We start from the raw sequence: 27,648 nt of genomic DNA on the forward strand, positions 1-27,648 counted from the left end.
AGTGTGCGACAGTGTGCACCAGGAAAATCCAACTAACCCAACATTGTTTTGTGAAAAGCAAAAAAAGGGGTGTGGTCTGTCACAAACAAATGTGGCCGTCCCAAAAAGGGGTGTGGTTACACAACCCAACCTATATTACTATTGAATTCACAGAAAATCCTGTGAATGAATGGCTAGAAATTTCCACCTAGGAAAAGCTGGTTAGAAAATGTTCCCCACTTGTAAATCTGTGATCCCTAAATAGAGAGGAATCCTACAAGTCGGAAACAACATTTCGCACGAGTAAAAACCCTACACTCTTAGTACATGAGGCCCTATGTGTATGACTTTTTGGTAAAGGCATATAAATCAATGAAAATAGGAGATTACTTGTACAAAGAAAAGAAAAGCAATATTTACACCATATACACACACAACACTACCATAAAATGGTTGTATCACAGTACTGACAACTATATGTTGTAGCATACCACTGTGTGACTATTATGGTGAACTTGCACAGACACTTTTGTACTGCCCAGTCAGAATCTACAGTATATAGTGAATCAGAAGAGCTTGTTATACATTTTTTTCACTAATAATGAGTCTGGTGTTATTTGATAGGTATATAAAAAGAAACCAGTATTATAAAGGGCATGATGTAGGTAGAGAACCCTGTTACAGATTTTTTTGGGTTGCATAAGATAAGTTACACCTCCGGTCCTAGTATCTTCCTAGTATTTTAATTTTCTATTATTTTATCTTTTAGGCAAGATGTCATTTTCATAGAATGGATATAGGTCATACAATATAATTGGGTAAACTGACAGTATGATGCTGTATGACATTGTACCCTTTTTTATTGATACATGTATTACAAGTATTACGGGGATGCCTGACCATTATTCTCTGGGATTAAATACAGTATTGCCAGGATAATGGGGTTGTCCATATCTCCATCGCTACATATAAACTTGGAGAAGTCAAAAGCTTTGATTCATTTTCTAATTCCTAGTCCCTCAACAAACACAAAATCGAAACATTGCATTATGCAATTTTAAGATGTAATTTTAGATTCTATCAAAGTGAAGCCATCACGTTAGGACTGTCTGTTGGACTATATAGCCCTTTAATGGTGTCTCTTTGTAATGTACACAATGTCGAAATTATATACAGCCTCTCATATTACTACATGCTGGTTGGGCATTTCAGTCTCACCTCTCTAGTTTGCACAACAGGAGACCACTATTATTTTAAATGAGTTCTGTAGTGAAATATAACTCATCCCCTATCCAAAGTATAGGGGATAAGATATAGATCTCATGGGGTCCGACCATTGGGACCCAGGCAATCTGCTGGAAGTGGCCGTTCCGACTCTTGCAGAAAGCCACGGCAAACACGCCCCCTCCATGTGTAATGTTCCAGTACAGGACATGGTCCTGCACTATACTTAGGCCCTGTCAGGTTGAGTCCCTCAGGGTCCTGACGTGCCTCCCCTACTGTTATAATAAGTGTCATTTATTGTCATAGGATTATAGTCAGTGTATTAATGTATAGCTAGTCTAAAGGACCTGTGAGATGTCTAAAGGACCTGTGAAATGTCACGTTATGTTATGTTGTCACATGATGTTTACCCAGAGGGCACCAGGTTAACACATGACCCGCAGCTTGACCAATGGGCTTTGGCTCAGCCCCCCTCTATATAAGGGGCGACCATTACAATTCTCTCACAGACATCACAGATCCTGTGTCCCGTACACCCGGAGGCCACAAAGCCTGCATACCAGCCACATTGTCAGTAAGTCATCTTATCTATGTCTCCTGTCTCTACTAAAGTCAAGACACTGATCAAGTCTATTCTACTCTGCATGGCTGAACTAAAGTCTATTACAATAACTACATGTCCCAGCAAGCTGCAGGGCCCTTTCCGTGTTATTGGTCAACTCTCTGGGATTCTGGCCTAGCTGTGAAGATAATAACACCTGTTTTAACTCAGTAAAGCCTCCCTTAAACCATAACTTGGTTGTGGACTCTCCTTTCACTACCTAGCCATTGGAATACCAGAGATACTGTTCGTGTGGTTCCGGTACCCAAAAACCATTCTGGCGTCACAAACATAAGGGGTTAATACCACCTTGCCCCTGGGTTTAATACCATCTTGCCCCATCCACCTACACCGCTACACCCTGTGGTCCCGCCATCACCGTGGGTCACCACACATGTATCTCTACAGGATACATGGAGGGGGGGTGTCGGCCGCCACTTCGAGCAGGGTCGGCACACCCCCTTCAAGCAGACTGCTGGAGCCCCATTCAAGACCCCCCTCCCCCCCACGATCAGACCCCCCCAGCTATCTATAACTTATTCCCTATCCTTTGGATAGTGGATAAGTTATCTTTCACTACAGAACTATTTAAAATCTCCATCATGAGCTGAAATGCATTGTCCATGTAGCAAAGCTTACCTCTCAGCGGCATTGTATTTCCCATCTACAGTCACAGCCACATTTGTCATCAAGCTGTAAGTATACAGAACTCAGCTCATTTGCAATGGCGAGAATTAGGTAAGGGTAGACAGGTGCAACACAGCCAGGACAGCAGTGTACTCTGTATTCTGACATAAAGCCATATTTGGAATCAGGAATGATATTTTTCACTAGTATGGGGCACTTGACATCTGTCCTGTAGTATTTTACCAGCTTTGAACATAGTAAACCTAGTTGATATTGAGCAAAAGAAAAAAAGGCTAATTTGCATTCATTATATTTATTTATAAAAAAAAAAACTATTCAACCTATGAAAGGACAATGTTATCCAAAATATGCCAAAACATTCTGATCAGTGGAAAGACAACCCCTGGAATCCATTCGAGGGAATGAAATACAAAGTTTTGGCTCCTCTCCTGCATGGTGGAGCTCCTGGCACTTGCTGTGCAGAGGATTGCATCAAAGCCCTAGCCAAGTGGAGGGGACTATGCGGCAGTCCCTTGCACAGCTGGTGGTTAGGATAGTCCCTGTGCAAGGAAATAATGTAAAGTATAATAAGTGTCTGAACGGTTTGATCCCCTTGACCATTTTGTGGACCATGTGCAGTATCTATGGAGATGATGATCATTATACTACAGTAACATTACTAATGATGTGTCATGTGACAGGGTGGTGTAAATAACCTGATGGTAACAATCATTTTTCTAAATAAACGGCCCAGACAGTGCAGAGTGCAGGAATGAAACTTTTGGGCACTAGAAGTATGTGAACTAATCTTAAAGGGTATTCTGGCTTTATACATCTTATCCCCTATCCAAAGGATGGGGGATAAGATGTATGATCGCAGGGGTCCCGCCGCTGGGGACCCCCACGATCTCGGTGCATCCCCGGCATTCTGTGCCGTGCACTGCCTCAAAGACGGGGAGGTGACGCCCCCTCCCATAGTCATGAACGGAGGGGGCGTAACGTTACGTCACTAGGGGCGTGGTCGTAACGTCACGTTCCCGTCTCGGAGGCAGCGCCCGGCACATAAAGCCACACAAAAACTTCTTAGGGATGATAGCTGGTACTAGGACCCTCCACATGGATTGATGAACACCCAGGTCTTTAGCAAGGTCTTTTTCATCTTTATACTGTATGTCTCTGTAGCACATCTTCTGTGGTCTTCTGAAGGTTGTTTTTATCAAGGTATGGTTCACACTAACCAATCTTTCATGAACATATTTTTTTTTTTTACTAACCAGGCGTTGTGTGCTATTACTTAAAATGCAAAGTACCTGTGAAACCCGCACCTCCAATCATATATTCTTAAATAAAACACCTTTTGCCAGTTAGCTCTTGGAAAAGGCACCACATACCTGCATTGTGGATGTTTTTTTTAATGTGCACAAAAAACCATGAACAGAACAACTGTTTGCAAGTTGCTAGCTTAAATATGTTGTCTTTAAAGGAGTACTCCGGTGCTCCAGCATTCGGAACATTTTGTTCAGAAAGCTCGGAGCCAGAGGCCGTGATCGTGAAGTCATGGACACGCCCCTCAGGACATCATTCCATGCCCCCCCCATTCATGTCTATGGGAGGGGGGGTGTCATCCGTGTCTGTGACGTCACGACCACTGCTGCATGAACCCAGCATTTGTTTAGAACGTCAGGTGCTACGGGAGATCGCGGGGAGCCCCAGCAGCGGGATCCCCGTGATTGGATAAGATGTCTAGCAGCGGAGTACCCCTTTAATTGTGACTGATCAGGCCATATTATTAATAATCAATGCAGAAATCCAGGTAATTCCAAAGGTGCTACTTACTTTTTCCAGCAACAGTGCACATACACATTTAACAAGCTCATGGTCTATCATGAAGTCTCTTTACCACAAAATGGTAATCTAATATATGTCTTTAACTAACCATATCCACAAATCTAATTCATGTGTGAAATGTTTCTAAGACACATATTTGTGGATAACATATTTAAACATATTTGAAATGTTTTCTTTTCAGTACTTCAATATCAAATTTTACCTACCTTGAAGGAAAGCATGTTATAGTGCAAATAGTGATGTCTTTTCTTGTCTTCATTTCTATGGCAATCTTGGGAATTACCACCATGCTGGGAATCTTCACAAACTGTGTCATTGTGTCAGTAAATCTTGTGGGAAAAGTAAAAGGCAAAAGCCTCAGCTCTTCTGACTTAATTCTAGTGACACTTGGACTGTCCAACATCACATTCCAATTTGTCATGACGGCAAATGACTTTCTCAGCCTTCTTTGGAGTGACTTGTACTATTCTGATGAAGTGTATGCCATTTTCAATGCCTTATTATTTCTTCCTATCTATTCTAGCTTCTGGTTTACAGTCTGCCTTTGTATTAACTACTGCTTACAAATAGTCATATTCACCAACCCTTTCTTAGTACACCTCAAGTTAGCAATCCCCAAATTGGTTCCATGTTTCCTTGTAACTGCTGTTTTGACTTCTGTGGCTATTAGTCTTCCAGCTATCTGGAGTACACACAAAGAAATCCCAAGTGAGGATGTACCTGTTAACCAGAGTTTGGAAAGTAATGTACCAAAATTGAGCATTACCTACTTGCTACCCAGCAACATTATAGGCTGCTCAATTCCCTTAATTCTTGTGGGTATTTCCAATGGTCTAATTCTTAAATCACTTGGGGCCAATGGTAAGAACCTTGAGAAGAATACAAGAAACACCATTAGTCCAAGGACAGAGGCTAGACACAGAGCAGCCAGGACAGTTGGCTGGCTCCTCGTTCTCTACTTATCATTCTACATCTCAGAAATCATTATGTTTGTAGACCTCTTTCCTCCAAGCAGTGCCGGATTTTGTATTTCTTTGATGGTCATCTACATCTACTCCCCAGCACAGTCTGTCATCCTAATTCTGGGAAGTCCAAAACTAAAGAAAGCTATACAAAGTGTTCTTCAACTTTCACTGAATTGGACCAATAAGTCAATTGACAATCCAAAGATTCTTTTTATTAAGCTCCGCAGAAGTAAATAAATAGGAATTATTACTCTGCCAAGAGCAAAGTAACAGTCATATTTTTTGGATTCCCTAGAATAAATCATAATTCTTATAATTAATGGGATTTTACAGGATTAGGAAAACATGCTGCATCAATACCCTTTTACTGGGTATTGCATAGATAATACAGAATCTAGTACCCACTCGCATACATCATGCAGTTACCAACTACCATGCTACATGTTTCAGGAGCGTCTCTGAAATGTACTGAATGTACCATACTTGGTGGACGAGCTCTAAATTCTAAATTCCAAATGTGGTATTATGTCTATTATCTATACAGTGAAAAAAAATACAAAGCACAACTTCATTAGAAGAGTCTACTATGCAAGGAGATGGCTTATCTTCTTGACAATAAACAAGATAATACCATCCTACGACTGGAGACTAAACTATTGTTTATTAAAGAAAAGCTAACCAACCTGACGTGGAAAGCCCTTGAGAAATTCTAAAATATTTGGTATCAATGGAATTCCTATGTCCTCACTGGCAGATGTGATTTTTCTGATCAACCTATACTTTACTGTTCTTCTTGTTTGATATTATGCTCATCAGAATAATCCTACCTGACATATTTCACTAGTTCGCTTTGATGTTACCACCACTGATTCCTATGTCTTGTTATTTGTATATGGATCCTATTCATTAAATATAATGTCCACTGTTAGAGTCTTGGTTTTAAATTATAATATTTAGAAAATGCAATAAAAACAGTTATTTGAAAAAACATAAGACCTTGTGGGGGTTCAGATGTAGAGAAACATTTAGTATTGCAAACTAGTGTTGCTCGCGAATATTCGCAATTCGAATATTATTCGCGAATATCGCATATTCGCGAATTCCGCGAATATAGCGCTATATATTCGTAATTACGAATATTCGGGTTTTTTTTCTTCACAGTACACATCACAGTGATCACCCCTCTCTGCTTCCAGCTTGTGTGGTGTAAAGAAGGCTGTAATACTACTGTGTGAGACTGGCGTGCGGAAATTCGCATATGCGAATTTCCACATATGCTAATTTTCGTATGTGCGTATTTTCGCATACGCGAAAATAAAACGAGAATATAACGAATATGCGAATATTCGCGAATATATGACGAATATTCGTCCATATATTCGCGAATATTCGCGAATTCGAATATGGCCTATGCCGCTCAACACTATTGCAAACCCGACATGTTCTGTTTGGTTGTGCGCCAGATTCTGTCACATTCTGTGCCAGATTTTGCACCAGAATTTGCGCCAGAATTGAAGAAAAAAACAATAAACTCTCCATTTTGCTAAGGAAACCCGAAAAGGAGGCGTGTTCGGTGATGCAAGGAGGAGTGGCCTCAGAAAAGGGGCGTGTTCCCCAAATTTTCACAAAAATCCAACATATTTACTAAGGTTTCCACATAAAATGTGGTGGATTTCAGCTGAGGAAAACCCGTCAGATCAGAGCATGTGTAAAAAAAAAAAAAAAAAAAAAAAGCAAAGTGTACGGAAAAGTGCTAAATGTAGGGAAACCTTAGTAAATACCATGGACAATAAATTGTAGGGAATTAAAACCCACAAAGAAATCTACACAATGTGTTGCAACCATGGTCCCCATTATATACATTCATTTAACTCTTTCTGATTGGCAGGTATACTTGTCAATATATATGAGAAGCTTCTTAGCTACTATATGTCTGGTGCTTTGCCAAACTGAATCATGATCTCAAAATGGGACCCAAAGAAAAAACATTATGGGAACATGATTAAAGGAGTACTCTGGGATCTAAAAAGATATCCCCTAGGCGATAAGTGTTAGATTGCTGGGGGGGGAAGGGAGATAGGTCCGACCCCATGATTTCCTGGCGCCCCAGCTTTCCTCCTGAATGGGGCATGCACTCAAGACTCTCCGGCTCTCTCATAGAGTTGTAGGGTGGGATGTGTCAGCCACTGCTTCATGAGGTGGTTGACATGCTCCATTTAGAAGGGCTCCATACAGTAGATTGCAGGGGGTCCCAGCAGTCAGACCCCTGCAATCTGACACTTTTCCCCTAACCTTAGTAAAGTATGCCTATTGTATTTTTATATGGGACTTTACTATTAAGGATTTCATATTGTTTGACAATACCAAATTATAAAGAGAACAAAAATAGCTCTTTCCCAGTGGACTACAACACCCAGGTACCTTCAGCCCTTCCCAACAGCAGGGCATTTAACTTATGCCTTCAACAATACAACAGTTTAATTACTGGACAAAAGATGTGCTTTTACTATTATTCATTACCAGGGGTTTCCTGACAGCATTACTAATTGGAACAAAATCTTGTGATTGAGGATGTACAGTGATGGCGGTAAATGTTGGCACCCCTGAAATTTTTCTAGAAAATGAAGTATTTCTCACAGAAAAGGATTGCAGTAAAACATGTTTTGGTGTAAACGTTGGACAACTCTTCCTTTGCAAACTGCTCCAGGTCTCTCTTATTGGAAGGGCGCCTTTTCCCAACATCAATTTTAACATCTCTCCACAGGTGTTCAATGGGATTTAGATCTGGACTCATTTCTGGCCACTTCAGAACTCTCCAGCGCTTTGTTGCCATCCATTCTGGGTGCTTTTTGACGTATGTTTGGGGTCATTGTCCTGCCGGAAGACCCAAGATCTCGGACGCAAACCAAGCTTTCTGACACTGGCCTGTACAGTGCAACCCAAAATCCCTTGGTAATCCTCAGATTTCATGATGCCTTGCACACATTCAAGACACCCAGTGCCTGGGGCAGCAAAACAACCCCAAAACATCATTGAACCTCCACCATATTTCACTGTAGGTACCGTGTTCTTTTATTTGAAGGCGTCATTCCTTTTTGGGTAAACAGTAGAATTATGTGCTTTACCAAAAAGCTCTATCTTGGTCTCATCTCTGCACAAGACGTTTTCCCAGAAGGGTTTTGGCTTATTCAAATTTATTTTGCCCAAATCTAGTCTTGCTTTTTTATGTCTCTGTGTCAGCAGCGGGGTCCTCCTGGGTCTCCTGCCATAGCGTTTCATTTCATTTAAATGTCGACGGATAGTTCGTGCTGACACTGATGGTCCCTGAGCCTGCAGGACAGCTTGAAAATCTTTGGAACTTGTTTGGGGCTGCTTATCCGCCATCCGGACTATCCTGCATTGACACCTTTCATCAATTTCCACGCACAGGGAGATTATTTACAGTGCCATGGGTTGCAAACTTCTTGATAATGTTGCACACTGTGGACAAAGGCAAATCTAGATCTCTGGAGATGGACTTGTAACCTTGAGATTGTTGATACTTTTCCACAATTTTGGTTCTCAAGTCCTCAGACAGTTCTCTTCTCCCCTTTCTGTTGTCCATGCTTAGTGTGGCACACATAGAAACACCATGCAAAGACTAAGTGAACTTCTCTCCTTTTTATCTGCTTTCAGGTGTATATTGCCCACACCTGTTACTTGCCCCAGGTGAGTTTAAAGGAGCATCACATGCTTGAAACAATCTTATTTTTTACACAATTTTGAAAAGGTGCCAATAATTTTGTCCAGACCATTTTTGGAGTTTGATGTGACTTTATGGCCAATTTGCTTTTCTTCCTCCCTTTTTTGGTTTAGTTCCAATACACACAAAGGGAATAAACATGTGTATAGCAAAACATGTGTTACTGCAATCCTTTTCTGTGAGAAATACTTCATTTTCTAGAAAAATTTCAGTGGTGCCAACATTTATGGCCATGACTTTATGTTCCTTATAGAGAGAGAGGCGTAGAAATGTGTTTTCCTTTGAAATTCTGGTGCAGCAGCGCCCCGTTGCTGAACTGTTTTTCACCAGATGTTTATCATGTTGCCAAACTACGCCCAGAAATGCATTGCCATCGATTGAGATGGTACATGTCCAAGTGGTCCTAGCACCGACAACTTCAGTCAGTGCCCGCAGCATATCTCTGGGTGGAGATTCCGTAATGTAAGTGTAGCATTAGGCTGCAGTTATCGTATTTACAATGTGTATAAAACGTATCAGCAAATGAGAACTGTTTGGCCCATCTAGTCTGCCCATTATTCTGAATACTATGAATAGTCTCTGGCCCTATCTTATATGAAGGATATCCTTATACCTATCCCATGCATGTTTAAAATCCTTCACTGTATTTGCAGCGACCACTTCTGAAGGAAGGCTATTCCATACATCCACTACTCTCTCAGTAAAGTAATACTTCCTGATATTACTGCAGAACCCTTTGCCCCTCTAATTTAAAACTATGTCCTCTTGTGGTAGTTTTTCTTCTTTTAAATATCCTCTCCATGTTTATCATGTTGATTCTCTTTACATATTTAAAAGTCTCTATCATATCACCTCTGTCTCTTCTTTCTTCCAAGCTATACATGTTAAAGGGGTACTCCGGTGCTTACACATCTTATCCCCTATCCAAAGGATAGGGGATAAGATGCCTGATCGCGGGAGTCCAGCAGCTGGGGACACCCGGGATCATTCAGCGGCACCCCGTTTGTAATCAGTGCCCGGAGCGTGTTGGCTCCAGGTCTGATTACGGTCAACCGCAGGGCCGGCGGCATGTGACGTCACGCCTCCGCCCCGTATGACGTCACGCTCCGCCCCTCAATGCAAGCCTACGGGAGGGGGCGTGACAGCTATAACGCCCCCTCCCGTAGGCTTGCATTGAGGGGCGGAGCGTGACGTCACACGGGGGCAGAGGCATGACGTTACATGCTGCCGGCCCTGCGGTCAACCGTAATCAGATTACACACGGGGTGCCGCGTGCATGATCTTGGGTGTCCCCAGCTGCGGGACTCCTGCGATCAGGCATCTTATTCCCTATCCTTTGGATAGGGGATAAGATGTGTAAGCACCGGAGTACCCCTTTAAGGTCCTTTAACCTTTCCTGGTAAGTTTTATCCTGCAACCCATGGACTAGTTTAGTATCTTCTCTGAACTCCCTCTAGAATATCTATGGAGGAGATTTATCAAAACCTGTGCAGAGGCAAAGTTGTCCAGTGGCCAATAGCAACCAATCAGCTCACTTCTTTCATTTTGCAGAGGCCTTGTTAAGAAAGTAAGAAGAAAGCTGATTGGTTGCTATGGGCAACTGGGCAATTTTTCCTCTGCACAGGTTTTGATAAATCTCCCCCTATATCGTTCTGGAGATACAATCTGCGAACAATACTCCAGGTGAGGTCTCCAGGTGCGGCATGAGCACTTCTCACTTTCTACTGCTAATACCTCTTTATATACACCCAAGCATTATGCTAGGGTCTTTAGACCCTTACACACTTTTTTTTTTAACATTTTGCTATGTTGTGGCCTTGTGCCAGAACAAAAGCAAATTCAAGTTTCCCCTAATCATTCCGAACTCAATCCCCCACAATGACAAACAGAATGTTAGAAATCTTTGTTAATTTATTGAAACGGAAAAGCTAAAATGTTGCATTGACATAAGTATTCAGACCCTTTACTCAGTACTTTGTGAGGCCCCTTTGGCATTGATTAGAGCCTCCAGTCTTCTTGAGTATGATGCCACAAGGTTTACACTACTGGATTTTGGGATTTCCTGCCATTCTCTACAGATCCTTTTATGCTTTGTCAGGTAGGATGGGGAACATTGATGTACCCATAAGGGTAATTCCAAAAGCGGCAAGATAATTTAAAGCAGATTTGTCCAAATATGCAGCAAAAATCGCATGGGTTACATGAGAATTTTGTTGCAGATTCACTGTGGATCTCTCCCCTAAAAAAGTAGTGAAGTCAATCAAATCCACAATGAGTGGCTTTGAAACTGGTACTGCTGGTGCCTGTAGTGACATAGGGAGGTTATACGTAGACCTGTAGTGACACAGGGAGGTGATGCTGTGCCCTGTAATCATAACAGGTCCCAGCATTACCTCCCTGTGTCACTACAGGTCCCAGCATCACCTCCCTAGGAAACTACAAGTCCCAGCATATTTCAGTACAGGTCCCAGAATCACCTTCCTGTGTCACTACAAGTCCCATACAGTACAGTGACACATGCTGGGGCTTGTAGTGATCCATGAAGGTGATTCTGGGACCTGTAGTCACACATGCTGAAACTTGTAGTTCCCCAGAGAGTTGATGCTGGGGGGGGGGGGGGGGGGGGCAGGGTGCTGAGAGTCTGTGTCACCAGAACAGCTTCTTCTTGCCACTTGAGTAGCGCTCGCACCTTGCAACATTATGAGCAGTGGTGTATCACAGGCGGGCGGCATTTCTGCTGCCCACCTTAAAATGCCACCCTAGGCCAGTACCTTATGGAAATAATTGTACATATGCTACTGCTGGCTGGGTTGTTCCTAACTCACTTCTGTGTTGTCTTGGCTGTGTGTTTTAAGGTCATTGTTTTGTCCCCCTGAATGGATAGGAGTTAGTGGCAGGGGTGCCACCCCTCCTATCCCTGCTCTTGGTTGGTCAGAAGTGACCGACCAATAGCAGATGGGGGGCGGGGGAGTTAAAGTTCGGTTCCCCGCTCTGCCCACCCACTGTAGTCCGGGCAGAGCAGGGGAACTGTCGGGGACCGGCGCCAGAGGTCACTTACCATCAACGGCGGCAGCGGGTGGTACAACTCCCAGCATGCATGGAAACCCGCTCATGTGAATATACCCTGTACATTCACATGGAGGGGGGGGGGGCAAACCTCAAGCTGTTGCAAAACTACAACTCCCAGCATGCACTGACAGATCGTGCATGCTGGGAGTTGTACTTTTGCAAAAGCTGGAGGCACACTGGTTGGAAAACCTTCAGTTAGGTTCTGTTATCTAACTCAGTATTTTTCAACCAGTGTGCCTCCAGCTGTTGCAAAACTACAACTCCCAGCATGTACTGATCGCCGAAGGGCATGCTGGGAGATGTAGTTATGCAACAGCTGGAAGTACGCAACTACAACTCCCAGCATGCAGAGACAGCTGTCTGGGCATGCTGGGATTTGTAGTTTTGCAACATCTGGAGGGCCACAGTTTGGAGATCCCTGTGCAGTGGTCTCTAAACTGTGGCCCATAAGATCTTGCAAAACTACAACTCCCAGCATGCCCAAACGTCTGTCTCGGCATGCTGGGAGTTGTAGTTGTGTACCTCCAGCTGTTGCATAACTACATCTCCCAGCATGCCCTTCGGCGATCAGTACATGCTGGGAGTTGTAGTTTTGCAACAGCTGGAGGCACACTGGTTGGAAAATACTGAGTTAGGTAACAGAACCTAACTGGTTTTCCAACCAGTGTGCCTCCAGCTGTTGCAAAAGTACAACTCCCAGCATGCACGGTCTGTCAGTGCATGCTGGGAGTTGTATTTTTGCAACAGCTGGAGGTTTTCCCCTCCCCCCCCCATGTGAATGTACAGGGTATATTCACAAGAGCGGGTTCACAGTGAGTTTCCTGCTTCAAGTCTGAGCTGCGGCTAATTTTCCGCCACTGCGCAAACTCCTAGCGGGACACTCACCATAAACCCCCGCCAGTGCAAATGTACCCTAAAAACACTACACTACACTAACACATAATAAAGGGTAAAACACTACATATACAACCCCTAACACTGCCCCCCCCCCCAATAAAAATGAAAACGTATCATATGGCAGTGTTTCCCAAAATGGAGCCTCCAACAACTCCCAGCATTTCTGGACAGCCACTGACTGTCCAGGCATGCTGGGATTTTAGCAACAGCTGGAGGCACCCTGTTTGGGAATCACTGGCATAGAATACCCCTATGTCCACCCCTATGCAATCCCTAAATTAGTCCTCAAATGCGCATGGTGCTCTCTCACTCCGGAGCCCTGTCGTATTTCAAGGAAACAGTTTATGGCCACAGATGGGGTATTTTCGTACTCGGGAGCAATTGCACTACAAATTTTGGGGGGCTTTTTCTCCTTTTACCCCTTATGAAAAGCAAAAGTTGTGGTCTACACCAGTCTGTGTAAAAAAAAAATTTTTCACTAACATGCTGGTGTTGCCCTATACTTTTTATTTTCACAAGAGGTAAAAAGAAAAAAAGACCCCCAAAATTTGTAATGCAATTTCCCCTGAGTACAGAAATACCCCATATGTGGGTGTAAAATGCTCTACGAGCGCACAACAAGGCTCAGGAGTGAGAGTGCACTATGTACATTTGAGGCCTAAATTGGTGATTTGCACAGGGGTGGCTAATTTTACAGCGGTTCTGACATAAACGCAAAAAATGTAATACCCACATGTGACACCATTTTGGAAATTACACCCCTCACGGAACGTATCAAGGGCTATAGTGAGTCTTAACACCCCACAGGTGTTTAACGGATTTTCGTTAAAGTTGGATGGGAAAATGAAGAAAAAAAATGTTTTCACTAAAATGCTGGTGTTACCATAAATTTTTCATTTTCACAAGGGAAAATAGGAAGAAAAAAAAGCCCCCCAAAATTTGTAACCCCATTTCTTCTAAGCAAGAAAATACCCCATATGTGGATGTAAAGTGCTCTACGGGCAAATTACAATGGTCAGAAGAGAAGGAGCGACATTGGGTTTTTGGAGTAAAAATTTGTCCGGAATTGAAGGCCACGTGTGTTTACAAAGCCCCCATAGTGCCAGAACAATGGACCCCTCCCCCACATGTGACCCCATTTTGGAAACTACACTCCTCATGTAATGTAATAAGGGGTGCAGTGAGCATTTACGCCCCACAGGTGTCTGACAGATTTTTGGAACAGTGGTCCGTGAAAATGAAAAATTACCGCTTGTAAAATTTGAGGAAAAACCAGCATTTTAGTGAAAAAAAAATGTTTTTCATTTACACATCCGACTTTAACAAAAAGTCATCAAATACCTGTGGGGTGTTAAGGCTCACCGTACCCCTTGTTACGTTCCTTGAGGGGTGACTCCTTCTTTTCTGAGCATTGTAGTGCACTCGCAAAGCATTTTACTTCCTAACATGGGGTATTCCCATACTCAGAAGAGATGGGGTTAAAAAATTGGGGGGGCATTTTCTCCCATTACCCTTTGTAAAACTGGTAAGTTTGGGGGGAAAAACTGCACTTTAGTGAAAAAAAAATGTTTTTCATTTACACATCCGACTTTAATGAAAAGTTGTCAAACACCTGTGGGGTGTTAAGGCTCACTGTACCCCTTGTTACATGCCTTAAGGGGTTTTGTTTCCAAATTGGTAGGTAATTTTTTAATTTTTTTTTTTGCTGTTCTGGCACCATAGGGGCTTCCTAAATGTGACATGCCCACCCAAAACCATTTCAGCAAAATTCACTCTCCAAAATCCCATTGTTGCTCCTTCCCTTCTGAGCCCTCTACTGCGCCCGCCGAACACTTGACATACACATATGAGGTATATCCTTACTCAAGAGAAATTGGGATAAAACTTTTGGGGAGCTTTTTCTCCTATTACCCCTTATAAAAAAATTAAAAACTGGGTCTACAAGAAAATGCGAGTGTATAAAATTAAGATTTTGAATTTTCTCCTTCACTTTGCTGCTCTTTCTGTGAAACACCTAAAGGGTTAACAAACTTTCTGAATGTCATTTTGAATACTTTGAGGGGTGCAGTTTTTATAATGGGGTCATTTATGGGAGATTTCTAATATGAAGGCCCTTTAAATCCACTTCAAAACGGAACTGGTCCCTGAAAAATTGCGATTTGGAAATTTTGTGAAAAATTAGAAAATTGCTGCTGAACTTTGAAGCCCTCTGGTGTCTTCCAAAAGCAAAAACATGTCAACTTTATGATGCCAACATAAAGTAAACATATTGTATATGTGAATCAATGTATAATTTATTTGGGATGTCTGTTTTCCTTACAAGCAGAGAGCTTCAATTTTAGAAAAATGCTAAATTTTCTATTTTTTCATGAAATTTTGGAATTTTTCACCAAGAAATGATGCAAGTATCGACAAAAAATTACCACTAACATAAATTAGAATATGTCACGAAAAAACTATCTCTGAATCAGACTGAAAAGTAAAAGCATACCAGAGTTATTAAAGTTATTAAACAGATTTGTTAATTACTTCTATTAAAAAAAATCTTACTCCTTCCAGTACTTATTAGCTGCTGAATACTACAGAAGAAATTCTTTTCTTTTTGGAACACAGTGCTCTCTGCTGACATCATGACCACAGTGCTCTTTGCTGACATCTCTGTCCATTTTAGGAACTGTCCAGAGCAGCATATGTTTTCTAGGGGGATTTTTTCCTACTCTTGACAGTTCTTAAAATGGACAGAGGTGTCAGCAGAGAGTACTGTGGAATCTCCTCTGTAGTATTCAGCAGCTAATAAGCACTGGAAGGATTAAGATTTGGCCAACTACTTTTACCCCCCCTGCACCGATCCCTCTCCCTAATTGCATTTCATGCTGTGAGTATGTCTCAATAAAGGAACCTTTTCTAAAGAGAAGACTGGTGAGTTGCCAATTTATTCTATTCCTTCATTGTCTTTTTAAGATTTGAACTCTTGCCAAGTATCAGCGCACCACCACATCTCTACTAATATTTCTCTGTATAAGCGTCATACCCGATTGTCCGTCAGAGCCTATTATAGCAGTGCCGAATATCACATCTTTGCTTCTGTTAATTTACAAATCTGTTTAACTTTCTGGCACCAGTTGATATATAAAAAAAAAAAAAAAAAGTTTTCCACAGGAGTACCCCTTTAACCTCTTCAGGACATAGGGCGTATGGATACGCCCTGCATGCCGAGTCCTTAAGGACCGAGGGCGTATCCATACGCCCGTGGGAATTCCGGCCCCCACCGCTAGCCGGTTGGGGACCGGAGCCGGATGCCTGCTGAAATCGTTCAGCAGGCATCCCGGCATATCGCCCAGGGGGGTCATTATGTCCCCCCATGTCGGCGATCGCCGCAGATCGCTGGACAATTCAGTCCAGCGATCTGCGGCGATTCCGGGTCAATCGGGTCTCCAGTGACCCGGTGACCCGGAATTACTGGCTGTTCGGGGCCGTCTCTGACGGCCCCGAACAGCCAGAGCCTGCAGGGGTGAGGTGGCACTGGTGCCACCTCACGATCGCCCTGATTCGTCGGCCGGATTACCGGCCGACCAATCAGGGCGCCTGCTGCGGGTGTCACTCCCGCACCCGCTCCGCCCCTCTTCCGGAGGACGTGAGCGGGTGCGGGACGTGCACCCCGGGTGCTGGGGACCCCGATCCCCGGCGCCCCTGTTGGGATCGGGGCCCCAGGAGCAGCTGCGGCGGCGGAGACGACGAGGGACTGACCTGTGCGGCGAGGATCGTTGGAGGTGAGTGACAGCCTCCTGCTGTTGCTTAGCAACAGCTCCCAGCATGCAAAAAGGGCATGCTGGGAGCTGTAGTTATGCAACAGCAGGAGGCAGACCACCACAACTCCCAGCATTCCCTTATGGGCATGCTGGGACTTATGGTTTTGCAACAGCTGGAGGCACATTCTTTCCATGGAAAAGTGTACCTTCAGCTGTTGTATAACTACAACTCCCAGCTTGCACAAACAGCTAAAGTGCATGCTGGGAGTTGTAGTGGTGCATCTGCTGGTTGCATAACTACAACTTCCAGCATGCCCGTTGGCTGTCGGTGACTGCTGAGAGTTGTAGTTTTGCAACAGCTGAAGGCACACTGGTTGTGAAACTCAGAGTTTTTTTTTACCTAACTCAGTGTTTCACGACCGGTGTGCCTCCAGCTGTTGCAAACTACAACTCTCAGCAGTCACCGTACACCATGCACCGTACATGCTGGGAGTTGTAGTTTTGCAACAGCTGGAGGCACACTGGTTGTGAAACACTGAGTTAGGTCACAAACTCAGTGATACATAACCAGTGTGCCTACAGCTGTTGCAAAACTGCAACTCTCAGCAGTCACCGACAGCCAACGGGCATGCTGGGAGTTGTAGTTATGCAACAGCTGGATGTCCCCCCCAATGTGAACGTACAGGGTACACTCACATGGGTGGAGGATTACAGTAAGTATCTGGCTGCAAATTTGAGCTGCCGCAAACTTTCTGCTGCAGCTCAAATTGCCAGCGAGAAACTACTGTGAACCCCCGCCCGTGCGACTGTACCCTAAAAACACTACACTACACTAACACAAAAAATAAAATAAAAAACACTACATATACACATACCCCTATACAACCCCCCTCCCCTCCCCAATAAAAATGAAAAACGTCTGGTACGCCACTGTTTCCAGAACGGAGCCTCCAGCTGTTGCAAAACAACTCCCAGTATTGTCGGACAGCCGTTGACTGTCCAGGCATGCTGGGAGTTTTGCAACAGCTGGAGGCACCCTGTTTGGGAATCACTGGCGTAGAATACCCCTATGTCCACCCCTATGCAATCCCTAATTTAGGCCTCAAATGCGCATGGCGCTCTCACTTTGGAGCCCTGTCGTATTTCAAGGCAACAGTTTAGGGCCACATATGGGGTATCGCCGTACTCGGGAGAAATTGTGTTACAAATTTTGGGGGGTATTTTCTGCTTTTACCCTTTTTAAAAATGTAAAATTTTTGGGAAAACAAGCATTTTAGGTAAAAAAATTTTTTTTTTTTTTACATATGCAAAAGTCGTGAAACACCTGTGGGGTATAAAGGTTCACTTAACCCCTTGTTACGTTCCCCGAGGGGTCTAGTTTCCAAAATGGTATGCCATGTGGGGGGTTTTTTGCTGTCCTGGCACCATAGGGGCTTCCTAAATGCGGCATGCCCCCAGAGAAAAATTTGCGTTCAAAAAGCCAAATGTGACTCCTTCTCTTCCGAGACCTGTAGTGCGCCAGCAGAGCACTTTTCACCCCCATATGGGGTGTTTTCTGAATCGGGAGAAATTGGGCTTCAAATTTTTAGGGGTATTTTCTGCTATTACCCTTTTTAAAAATAAAAAATTTTTGGGAAAACAAGCATTTTAGGTAAAAAATTTTTTTTTTTTTTTTACATTTGCAAAAGTCGTGAAACACCTGTGGGGTATTAAGGTTCACTTTATCCCATGTTACATTCCCCGAGGGGTCTAGTTTCCAAAATGGTATGCCATGTGTTTTTTTTTTTGCTGTTCTGGCACCATAAGGGCTTCCTAAAGGTAACATGCCCCCCAAAAACCATTTCAGAAAAACGTACTCTCCAAAATCCCCTTGTCGCTCCTTCCCTTCTGAGCCCTCTACTGTGCCCGCCGAACACTTTACATAGACATATGAGGTATGTGCTTACTCGAGAGAAATTGGGCTACAAATACAAGTAAAAATTTTGTCCTTTTACCCCTTGTAAAAATTCAAAAATTGGGTCTGCAAGAACATGTGAGTGTAAAAAATGAAGATTGTGAATTTTCTCCTTCACTTTGCTTCTATTCCTGTGAAACACCTAAAGGGTTAAAACGCTGACTGAATGTCATTTTGAATACTTTTGGGGGTGTAGTTTTTATAATGGGGTCATTTATGGGGTATTTCTAATATGAAGACCCTTCAAATCCACTTCAAACCTGAACTGGTCCCTGAAAAATACTGAGTTTGAAAATTTTGTGAAAAATCGGAAAATTGCTGCTGACCGTTGAAGCCCTCTGGTGCCTTCCAAAAGTAAAAACACATCAATTTTATGATGCAAACATAAAGTAGACATATTGTATATGTGAACCAAAAAAAAATGTATTCGTAATATCCATTTTCCTTACAAGCAGAGAGCTTCAAAGTTAGAAAAATGCAAAATTTTCAAATTTTTCATCAAATTTACGGATTTTTCACCAAGAAATTATGCAAGTATCGACAAAAATTTACCACTATGTTAAAGTAGAATATGTCACGAAAAAACAATCTCGGAATCAGAATGATAACTAAAAGCATTCCAGAGTTATTAATGTTTAAAGTGACAGTGGTCAGATGTGCAAAAAACGCTCCGGTCCTTAAGGCCAAAATGGGCTCCGTCCTGAAGGGGTTAAGGACTCAAAACAATCTTAGTTTTTGCACTTTCGTTTTTCCTCCTCATCTTCTAAAAATCATAACATGTTCAATTTTTGCACATACAGACCCATATTAGGGCTTGTTTTTTGCGTCACCAATTGTACTTTGTAATTATTTTATAACATAATCTGCAGCGAAACAAAATAAAAAATTATTTGTGGGGTGAAATGAAAAAAAAAAGCTATTTTGTAACTTTTTAGGGCTTCCGTTTATACGCAGTGCATTTTCCGGTACAAATTACACATTATCTTTATTCTGTAGGTCCATTCGGTTAGAGGGATACCAAATTTATGTAGGTTTTATTTATTTTACTGCTTTAAAAACATTATAACTACATTGACCAAAATTAGAGTGTTTAAAATTGTCCTCTTCTTGCCCCTATAACTTTTTTTTATTTTTCTGCGTTTTGGCTATATGAGGGCTTATTTTTTGCACAGTGGTGTGTAGTTTTTATTGGTACCATTTTTGTTTTTATGTGATTTTTGATCGCTTTTTATTAATATTTTTATGGTATGTAAATTTTCAATTTTGGACTTTGGTATTTTTGTTACGTGTACGTCATCGACCATGCGGTTTAACTAACCTTATATTTTTATAGTTCTGACATTTACAAATGCGGCGGTATCACATATGATTTTTTTTTATTACATATATTTTATTTGAAAAATAGGAAAAAGGGGGTGATTCAAACTTTTATTGGGAGGGGGCTTATTCACATTTATTCTCTCTTTTTTTTTTACCACTTTTCATTTATTTTTTTAGCCCCCTTAGGAGGCTATACCATGCAATCTTTTGATTGCATACACTGTTCAGTGCTATGCCATAGCATAGCATTGATCAGTGTTACCAGTGTTCTGCTGCTCTAGCCTGCTGAGCAGGCATGGAGCAGTAGATCACCAATCAGACGAGGAGGAGGCAAATGAGGACCCTCCTGTCGTCCAGTAAGTTGATCGGGACATCACGATTCTGTCGCCATAGTCCCAATCAGCTCCGCTGAGCTGCCGGGATAGTTTTACTTTCAGTTTAGAAGCCGCGATCAACTTTGATCGCTGCGTCTAAAGGGTTCATGCCGGGCATCGGCCTGATCGGCGGTGCCTGACATTAGCCATGGGTCCTGGCTGCCCTTATCTACTGGGACCCACAGGGTTTAACTCGTTCTCCGCTCTTGAGAACGGTTTAAACCCCATTAGCGGGACTCAGGGAACGGGGGTACCTGTACACCCTGCATCCTTAAGTTGTTAAATCAAGGTGTAAAAAAGAGAGAGATTTAAAGGGAGATGCAATTCGAGAAAAGTACAACTTGCCAACTGGTGTTTTGTTTTGGAGTTTAGTGGCAATAAATAGCACTCAAAATATTGTGCAGATAGAGGTATATATGGATTCTACTATAGAAATATTATTGTCCCACATGCAATAAGGACTCTAAAGCTGAAAGGAGGTTTTATATTACAAGAAGATAAGGTTAAAAATGACTGAAAGTGATCTGCACGGAGGAATGGTAAACAAGACTGTTCTCAAGTTGACTGATAAGATGCCCACATTTTTTGCACCTGCCAAGTTCTCCCACTTAAAAAGATGAGAGAGCCCTGTAATTTTCATCATAGGTATACCTCAACTATGAGAGACATAATGAGAAAAACAAAATCCATAAAATCACACTGTCTGATTTTTAAAGAATTTATTTGCAAATGATGGTGGAAAATAAGTATTTGGTCAATAACAAAAGTTCATCTCAATACTTTGTTATATACCCTTTGTTGGCAATGACATGGTATTTTGGCCCATTCCTCCATGCAGATCTCCTCTAGATCAGTGATGTTTGGGGGCTGTCGCTGGGCAACATGGACTTTCAACTCCATCCAAAAGTTTTTTATGGGGTTTAGATCTGGAGACTGGCTAGGCCACTCCAGGACCTTGAAATGCTTCTTACGAAGCCACTCTTTTGTTGCCTGGGTGGTGTGTATGGGATCATTGTCATGCTAAAAGACCCAGACACATTTCATCTTCAATGCCGTTGCTGATGGAAGAAGGTTTTCACTCAAAATCTCACGATACATGGCCCCATTCGTTCTTTCCTTTACACGGATCAGTCGTCCTGGTCCCTTATCAGAAAAACAGCCACAAAGCATAATGTTTCCACCCCCATGCTTCACAGTAGGCATGGTGTTCTTTGGATGCAACTCAACATTCTTTCTCCTCCAAACACGACGAGTTGAGTTTTCACCAAAAAGTTCTACTTTGGTTTCAACTGACCATATTACATTCTCCCAATACTCTTCTGGATTATCCAAATGCTCTCTAGCAAACTTCAGATGGGCCCGGACATGTACTGGCTTAATCAGGGGGACAAGTCTGGCACTGTATGATTTGAGCCCTTGATGGTGTAGTGTGTTACTGATTGTAGCCTTTGTTACTTTGGTCCCAGATCTCTGCAGGTCATTCACTAGGTCTCCCCGTGTGGTTCTGGGATTTTTGCTCACCAGTCTTGTGATCGTTTTGACACCAAATCTTGTGTGGAGCCCCAGATCGAGGGAGATTATCAGTGGTCTTGTCTGTCATCCATTTTCTGATAATTGCTCCACAATTGAATTGTTCACACCAAGCTGCTTGCCTATTGCAGAGTCAGTCTCCCCAGCATGGTTAAGGTCTACAATTTTGTTTCTGGTGTCCTTGGACAGCTCTTTGGTCTTGGCCATAGTGGAGTTTGGAGTGTGACTGTTTGAGGTTGAGGACAGGTGTCTTTTATACTGATAACAGGTTCAAACAGGTGCCATTAATACAGGTGATGAGTGGAGGACAGAGGAGACTCTTAAAGAAGAAGTTACAGGTCTGTGAGAGCCAGAAATCTTGCTTGTTTGTAGGTGACCAAATACTTAGTTTCCACCATAATTTGCAAATAAATTATTTAAAAATCAGACAATGTGATTTTATGGATTTTCTTTTTCTCATTCTGTCTCTCATAGTTGAGGTATACCTATGATGAAAATTACAGGTCTCTCTCATCTTTTTATTTGGAGAACTTGCACAATTGATGGCTGACTAAATACTTTTTTGCCCCACTGTATGTAAAATTAAAGTTTGTTTCCTACATGCTTGTATCAGCGTAGGTCATCTGACAAGTGGAATAAGGTATGTGAAAAACATAAGCGATAAACACAAGATTCAGAAGCTTGCATTTAAATTGAGGTCTAAGGTGAAACACCTGGAGAATAGTGCTGAGCAATGAATATTCCCTAAAGATTGGTAATAGGCATATACATCCTCTCAACAGACTAAGCAATAATATATCTAGCACTAGTAATAATTACACATTAAATGCTTGGGACCTGACACATCATTTTCATAGGAGTGGACAAGGTGAGGTACAGGTATATAAAGGGAGGCTATTTCACCACTTTATAGATGTTCCAGTCATCATAATAAAATAAAAAAATAAAAAATATATATATATATATATATATTTCCCACATTCATCTTCAGTAAGTAGGAAAGGTTCAGAACATTTCTTGCATTCCTGTCTGATATGAAAAACATGATTCTGCTATACTGACTGTAGACATTAAGGACATGTTAACATAAAACAGGAACAGTTTGTAGCATGTGCAGCTCAGTTGCATCCTGATGGAGATGTTTTTAATGTTTTATTGCTTTTTTTTTGTATAATATTAATCATATGTCTTGTGGTTTTACTTTTCAGTGTGTTGCTTTGATATATTATTTCACCGTAAGAGTCAATGTGGACATCAGGATGACATTAAGACACCATCAATGTCTCTTTGTTAAGCTCCTTGAACAGCAGATACTTGTCCTACTTTTTGTGTTACTGCAGTTTCCAGTTATAACAGATAACAGTTCAGACATCAGTTTTTATGACAGCAACTCCAAAAGAATACTGATACCTCAGAGGCAATACATATATGAACCTATCCAGTCTGCATTATATCTGCTGCATCACAGGTGAGCTTCCGAATAAAATGGCACTATATGGATTCTTAGCATTTTTATGATCAACTGCAGAAAATGTATTAAATAAATATACATAGCGCTTTTTTCTATGCCATTGGTAAATATATCTTAGTTTTGAGTGTAGTGCTGGAGCTTCTTCTACCTCCACTATCTTACCTTCTTAAGCAGGACTCTGGTCAATTGGCATTGTCTGTATTATATAACAGACATTTTGAAGCTTGCGAGAGGAAATTTATGAACAACTCCCCTTAAATGGGCACTGTGGGCCCCAATAGATGGTGGATCTAGTGCAGAGCTTTCCAAACTCTTCATGTTGGTGACACACTGTTTAGAAATGCATTGTTTCGCTATATAGTATTCAGTCTTGAGAGAGTGTGTAAGGATGTCTTACCTGCCTGCTTCACCCGAATTACACATACTGCGTATGATCCCTCAACCACAATATGTGAACACATGCAAGTTGGTATAGCTAATTTTTTCATAACGCACCTACACACTACAGACAACACACTAACATGTCGCAACACACAGTTTGGGAAGCTGTGATCTAGTGAATAGGCCAATTTGTTCAGGCAATGTAGAGTGGTACATCTTCAATGCCAGTAGTTCATGTAAAAATTAGATCTTGAGTTTTACCTTGTGTTTTTTGGACAAAAATATGCCGTAGTATTTTAGTCAAGAAGTGTGCTATATTGCCACAGTTTTTTCTGCCTTCTACTATACACACATGGGGGGAGAGTTATCAAAACCTTTTACGAGGAAAAGTTGCTGAGTTGCCCATAGCATCCAATCAGATCGCTTCTTTCATTTTTGAAAAAGCCTCTGAAAAATGAAAGAAGTGATCTGATTGGTTATGGGCAAATCAGCAACTTTTCCTCTAGAAAGGTTTTGATAAATCTCCCCCATGGACCAGGTTTTGAAAGCATTTGGACAACCACTTTAAACTTTTTTTTTAAACATTTAGATTATTATCCCCTTTTAAATCAGCATTTCCTAATAAGTGGAACACTATATGTGTGCTCATTTTGTACAAATAAAATAATCAGGCTAGTATAAAAAAGACTATTACTTTATGTATTATTCTTAAATCATAAGCAAAAAAAAGACTAATCTAATTTTCTAACTTTGTTGTTATATTTTCATTGTCAGTGTTGGGTTGATACATTACATTTACCAACTTAAATTAAGATCCTTTTACACAGGCTGATTATCAGGCCAATGAGCATTCATAGGAGCCGATGGACAAGCAGGTGCTTGTTTGTTGGGGTATTGGATCTTTTTTTGTGGCCATGTAAACTATTGCTATCGGCTGCACATAAGATCCATTGAGCCTTGTAAAGGGTGAGCAAAAGCTTGTTGCCTGCCTCCAGTCGCCACTTAGTTTTGTAAGTAAACTAGACAGTTATTAATCCTGATATAAAACATAATACATTCCTTTATTCCTCTAACTGCAGATACACAGATAAAAAGAATCCTAAATCTTTTTGTACGGCTTCAGTTCCAAGCCCTGTCTGGTTCAGTTTGCCTCTAGAATCAGAACATTTACAGATAAGTATAACCTGGGGTCTAACTCCAAACCCACCACTCCACGATTTCCTTATCGAGAATAAATACACAAAAACTGATCAACAAGAGGAGGGCTTTTTACAAACATATGCATTATTGACTGGAGAGCTACATAAACCATCACTTTTTGTGATTACCATGATCCACTTAATATATCAGTATCAACAGGTAAGACTTGTACCTTCTAAAATGTTATCGCTTAATTTTATATTGTCTTACTATTTTTAACATTGCTTTATAGGCAATTTTGTTGAAGAAACCATCTGAAATATACAAATTCCATGACGAAAAATCAGAAAGTAAAGAATCTGATCAAATACAAGCATTGCCTACATTTGTTATAGTCTCCATTTCTTCTTTGGCTATTAGCACTGTGATGGGTTTTTTCACAAATTTCTTCATCATTATGTCCCATGGAATGAATAGTCTTAAAGCTGGGAACATTAACCCAAAAGAACCATTACTTTTCACTCTAGGTCTTTTCAATATAGCCTTTCAGTGTACTATGGTTGCCAATGATACTCTACTCTTTCTCTGGAGTGATCTCTATTACTCAGACTTCATTTATACCATCTTCTCCATTCTTCTGCTCTTCACCATTTTCTCCAGCTTCTGGTTCACATTCTGCCTCTGTGGATTCTACTATATAATGCTTGGTACATTTGAGAAAAGATGGTTTGTGCATCTAAAGCAGAACATTGCTCGGATTGTCCCTTGGATGCTGTTATCTTGCATGTTGTTATCAAGTGTTATCAGTGTCCCAGTTGCATGGAGCATTAAGAAAGTAGAATATTTTGATTTATCAGCTGGTAACATCACTAGAAACTTCACATTAGAAATAAGCCCCCCACACATGAACCATCAATATCTACTTGTCGCCAGTATATTTGGGTGCTGCATCCCTCTGATTTTAGTGGCCATTGCTAATGTCCTTATTGTGAAATATCTGTGCAACCATGTGACATATCTGAGAAAAAGTTCAGGTGGAATAAGCGTACAGAGTGTAGAGGCAAGTGTATCGGCAGCACATACTGTCACCTCCCTTCTTCTGTTATATATGAGTTTTTTTGTTTCCGAAACTTTGCTAATCATGGATGTCTTCAAAGTGGACAGTCCTTGGATCTCCTTGTGCCTTATTACGGTTTACAGCTATGCTCCTGTACAATCCGTCATACTCATCAATGGCAGTCCAAACCTTAGGGACAGGATAAAGACAATAATATGTCCTTGTAAATTCACAGGAGACATGCCTTCAGGAGACCGAACAGATACCAGCCATTCAACAACCAACCTGAGCTTGTCGCTTTCTCTAGACAGAACTGTATGAACATGATACAAATATGAATATATTACTAACTCTCAAGACAATGTGTCCCAGTTTTAAGGTTATTTTACAGAAATTAAGATTTCTGCAGCCACTTAATTAATCTTAAGGGAGTAGATACTAATGATGGACTTGCATATCTTTTTATCATTCAATTTTATGGACTGACCTTCAAGATTTATAAAAACTCTATAATGTTCCAATTTAACAATGAAATGTTTTGACTGCCCAGGCTGACCATTACCAATATACAAACAGTGCAAATCATATAGGGGGACATTCATAAAAACTTGCTTATGTATGTATTTTTTTTAGTCTTTTTTTAATTTTTTTGCTTAATGTTTTGCTTACGTGCAAAAAATTTAACACAGCCTTTTTAAATTGGTCTCATGTAAGCAAATCAGCTTTTTTCCTCCATTCTGTTTTTCATTTTGAGATTTTGCTCATGTAAGGCTGCTTTCACACTATAAAGTTCACCCGTTAATAAAGGCCGTTATAATGTATTGTTAACGAACGTTTAATAATGGATGAATTAATGGATGCTAACGGCTGAGGGTGCGTTCACACGGCCATTTTCTCCGTTCCATTAAAAAAAAATACGGCTTTAAAAAAACAGATAGAAACGGCTGATCAAACGGTATCCGTTTTGAACCGTTTTGAACCGTTTTTTAATCCGTTTTTTTGTTTTGCTTTTTTAAGTATTAAAAATTAGCCACCTACAGACTCCCGCAGCCAGGACTACTACTACTTCCATCATGGAACAGACTTGTTTCCATGATGAGAGTAGTAGTTCCTGGCTGCAGGAGTCTGCCGGCGGCTGGGGAGGCTACATTAGTGCTTGTACTACTACCCGCATCATGGAACACACTCTTCACCATGATGGGGGTAGTAGAACAGGGGCTGAGGGATTAATCGCACCGGGTCTCACTTCTGAGACCCGATCCGATCAGAAGTTATTAAGCAGGGGAGCGGGCGGCATGGTCCCCAACCCTGCGATCACCGATGTATTTTGCTTTCATTTTTAAATTCCCTGCGGGGAGCTCTGAATGGTCGGTACTGAGGAACCAATCAGGGCTCCCTGCGGGGTTTTTAAAATGGACAATGTATATTAAAAGCGCTGTGGGGGGCAAGATATATAGCACTATATATCTAGCCACCCAGCGCATTTATAAAGATATAACCCCCGCATGCGCATTTGCCATTAATGCAGTGCTATCTGTGAAAAGCATTTTACGCGCAGAGCATCGCACCAGCCGCCGCCGGCGCGATGCTGCTGATAGAATACTTTTCATACATAGCGTTGCAGGGGCATATTATATAGAAGTGCTGTGGGGGCCAGATATATAGTATTAGCTGGCCCCCACAGCACTTCTATATAATATGCCCCTGCAGCGCTATGTAT

The 27,648-nt window shown here is 41.6% G+C and overlaps 1 protein-coding gene across 1 annotated transcript; it reads left to right on the top strand.

Moving 5' to 3' along the window:
- Positions 1-1,739: 1,739 nt before the first annotated feature.
- Positions 1,740-26,440, top strand: LOC130277605 (taste receptor type 2 member 40-like). The gene is made up of 4 exons (XM_056528311.1): positions 1,740-1,777; positions 23,088-23,347; positions 24,811-25,090; positions 25,164-26,440. Exons 2-4 carry the CDS (start codon positions 23,139-23,141, stop codon positions 26,247-26,249), a joined length of 1,575 nt encoding a protein of 524 aa, XP_056384286.1. The 5' UTR covers positions 1,740-1,777; positions 23,088-23,138; the 3' UTR covers positions 26,250-26,440.
- The last annotated feature ends 1,208 nt before the right edge of the window (positions 26,441-27,648 follow it).

This window comes from Hyla sarda, chromosome 1 (assembly GCF_029499605.1).
Source record: "Hyla sarda isolate aHylSar1 chromosome 1, aHylSar1.hap1, whole genome shotgun sequence".
Lineage (NCBI taxonomy): Eukaryota > Metazoa > Chordata > Amphibia > Anura > Hylidae > Hyla > Hyla sarda.

Bases quoted from the DNA above. Each gene is read 5' to 3' on its own strand.
- LOC130277605 (XM_056528311.1), top strand. From the start codon at position 23,139: ATGACATTAAGACACCATCAATGTCTCTTTGTTAAGCTCCTTGAACAG. The intron at 23,348-24,810 runs GTGAGCTTCCGA...CTCTAACTGCAG, and splicing joins TTATATCTGCTGCATCACAG to ATACACAGATAAAAAGAATC. The intron at 25,091-25,163 runs GTAAGACTTGTA...ATTGCTTTATAG, and splicing joins TAATATATCAGTATCAACAG to GCAATTTTGTTGAAGAAACC.